Source organism: Tupaia chinensis, unplaced genomic scaffold (genome assembly GCF_000334495.1).
Source record: "Tupaia chinensis unplaced genomic scaffold, TupChi_1.0 Scaffold000602_1, whole genome shotgun sequence".
NCBI lineage: Eukaryota > Metazoa > Chordata > Mammalia > Scandentia > Tupaiidae > Tupaia > Tupaia belangeri.
The window spans coordinates 218,310-221,343 of NW_006160120.1; the positions used below are offsets into that span (position 1 = coordinate 218,310).

Below are 3,034 nucleotides of genomic sequence, written 5' to 3' on the forward strand. Positions count from 1 at the left end.
GAGCGAGAGAGAGCTAGATCGAGCGAGCGAGCGGCGAAGGCGGGCAGAGGGGCGCGGGCGAGGCGGCGCAGCCATCCTCGGCCCGGTGCCGCACCGCCACCATGCTAAACAACCTGACTGACTGCGAGGACGGCGATGGGGGAGCCAACCCGGGTAAGCAGTGGTCCGGGGGTGGCGGGGGAGGGGGCAGCGAGCAGAGAAGGCAGCTCCAGGGTTAGAGGCGGAGCGGGGGCCGCCTCCTTCAGAGAAGAGGCTGGGACTGACCGGGGCCGTGGGCTGCCGCGGCGGCCTGGAGCCTTGCTCCATTGGAATGCGCCAGGCGCTGTCCGAGGTGCTGGAATGGGCCGTGCCCGGGGCGGGGGGGCAGAGCTGGGGGCCGAGGGGCTGCGGTTGCCCACAGCCCGAGGGCAGGCTTGGATCAGCTAAACCCAGGAGTCGGTGGAAAGAGGACGGAGGAGCTAGAATGGGCTGACGTGGAGCTCGACGGGTGGAAGCAGGGCTCTTTTCCCAGAGAGGGGACCCTGGCGTCCTGGCGCAGAGCGGAGATTGGCGGCGCCGGGGAAAGGGGGACGCAGTCTGCTGCAGTCCCTCGCTCTGAGACTTCCAGCTGGAAGGTGGGGGAAAGGCGGCTCTGGGGGGCTGGGGCCGTATGACAGCCCCCGTCTAGGCTGCAGTGTCTCCTTAAGGGGATACTTGGTGCAATCCGGGCCCCCTCCCCCAGGCTTCCTGAGGTCCGACCTCACACCGAAGACTGCCTCCTTTGGAGATATCCAGCTCTACTTTGCGGAATCCCCCTCTCCCTCTCGCTTTCCCGTGGGTTCTTATTCAGGACAGGCAACAAGATCGCCCTCCTTTCTTCCCCCTCTCGCCTGCTCTCGGTACCCTGGGGCGGCAGTGAGGTTTTCAGGGCGGGGCAGGGGGGAATCTTCCTAGTTAGCTCTGCTAGCTTCTCTTGTGAGGCCTGAGGAAAGGGGTCCCAGCGCTGAATCCCCAGTGCCGCGGCGCGGACACTGCGGTCGCGCTGCGGTGGGTGCGGAGACCAGCCAAGAGCCGAGGGGCTTGGAGCAAGTCCTTTCGTGGCTCGCGTTCTTCCCCTCCCTCCTCCGCGGTTTTCCTGCTCCGAGGTCCTGAGGCCAGCCGCCCCCTCGGGCTCCCTTGCGCACTAGTGCGCCTCCCGCGCCTGCTGTCTGCGCTCTGCGCCTTCAAATGCTCCCCTGGGCATTGCTTGACCCTCCCGGCTGGCCGAGACTCCCGCAGCCCTCTCAGGCAGATGGCCGAGGGGCTGTAAGAGTGGGGTCTTCTGGGGACTGGTAGCTTTGACCCTGAGGTCCTCTGGATCTTGAATCCCAGTCAGGGGCAAGTGGCTGCTTTAGATGGCCAGGGACACTGGGGACCCCAATCCTTTGTCTGAGACCTCCCCATTCCTCCCTGGAGTTGAGTGGTATAAGGGTCCAGACGGCCAGCCACCAAGCCCATCCATCTCCCCATTGACCCTGGGGTCACCTCGTGGGCAGCCATCCCCCTCTCCCGCGGGTTAGGGCTGCGTGCAGGGGGGTGGCAGTTGATGGGGGGGCACGTTGGCAAAGTCGGGTCTGCGGCAGCGTCAGGCATCCCGACGCGGTGCTCAGGCAGCGAGGGGGTGGGGAGGGAGAGTCATTTTCATCCCGGATCCCCTTCAGATGCCTCCACTCTGAGATGGGGGCTCAGCCTGAGAGATAACCTTTCGTTCTCCAGAATCACTCAGATCTCTCCAGTCCCCCCTTTCTCTACCAAGACTTCTCTGGGCCTTGGGGCTTTCTGGGGTCCAAGGGGCCTAGAACAGAGGCATCTATCTATGTGTGTGAAGCAAAAGTCCAACTAGGAACTCTTCAGTTCGATCCCCCTCCCCATTAGTTTCTAGACTCCGAAGGTGGCGAGCCCATCTGGAGATCTTTCTATATATAGGGCCCAGGACCTGGCACTAGAGTGGCCTGAACCCGAATCAGGCACTTTGGATCAGAGAGAAGCCCTCCCAGCAGCGCCTGGAGAGGAGGGTGGGGATGCTAAAGACCTTCTGGGCTTGAGGGAAGAGGGACTTCAGACCATAGCCCCCCACGTCTCTGATTCTAGATTCTTGGGGATGCTGACCTCGGGGTGATGGGAATGGCTAGAATAAAGAGGGCTCCTCTGGACTAAAAAATCCAAGGATACTGCCCCTGGCCCCCAGGTCTCTTTTCCCGTTGGGGTCTGACGCCCCCTCTCCCTCCTGGAACTGGCCCGGGGATTCCCCCAGGCCGGGCCCCAGGCCCCGAGGGAGGCTCCAGAGCCCGCCGCTCGCCTGTCGGGGGCTGGGGGCGGCCGCAGCTTAATTGAAAGCCGATTCGGGCTGAGAGCTCCCAGGGGGCGGGGGTGGGGGCGGGGAGGGCTCAGCCTCGGTCTGGTCCTGCTTCTCTCGCGCGCGCCACTCGGCGCTCCCCCGTCACCCTGACTCCTGGCTCTGGGGAACCAGGGCGACTTTCCCCTCTGCTGTCCTGTTCCTTTGAGAACTCAGAAGCTCACCGCCCCCCTCCGCCCACCTCAACCACTGAGCGCCCAGCGTTCCAGGGAGGGGACGAAATCTGCCCGGGTTGACCAGACCGGGAGCCTGGTTTCCAGCCCAGGCAGCGAGTGGAAAGCGGGACCCAGGACTAGCCTACCCGGCCGCCCCCTCCCCTGCCCTCATCTCTTGGCCCGGATCCGGCCTGGAGTCTGGCTCCGCGCAGCGCGCCGCGTTACATAAGCGACTGCGGGCGCGTGGCCGGCTCGGCTCTGCGTTCTCAGCCCGCGCGGTCGCCATGGAGACCCGCGCCGGGCCGCCTAGTTGCGGGATCTCCGACCAAGATGCCCCCTTTTCGCGCCCTACGCTCTGCTGGCCTTTGGGAAGGAGGAGGGAGTTAGGAGAGGGCGTGAGAAGCAGAGGGGAGGGGCTCTCCAGTTGGGTTGTCCTGGCCCTAAGAGGGAAGGCCAAGGGGGCAGTGACCCAGCCCTAGAGAGGACAAGATCCAGGCGGGGGGGG

General features: G+C 64.9%; 1 protein-coding gene across 1 annotated transcript in view; it reads left to right on the forward strand.

The window, feature by feature from the left end:
* Positions 1-3,034, forward strand: part of SLC12A5 (solute carrier family 12 member 5) — a 31,845-nt gene continuing 28,811 nt past the window's right edge. Inside the window, exon 1 of the mRNA XM_014591590.1 lies at positions 1-153. Coding sequence (XP_014447076.1) covers positions 102-153 — 52 coding nt within the window. The 5' untranslated portion in view covers positions 1-101. The remainder of the gene's footprint in view (positions 154-3,034) is intronic.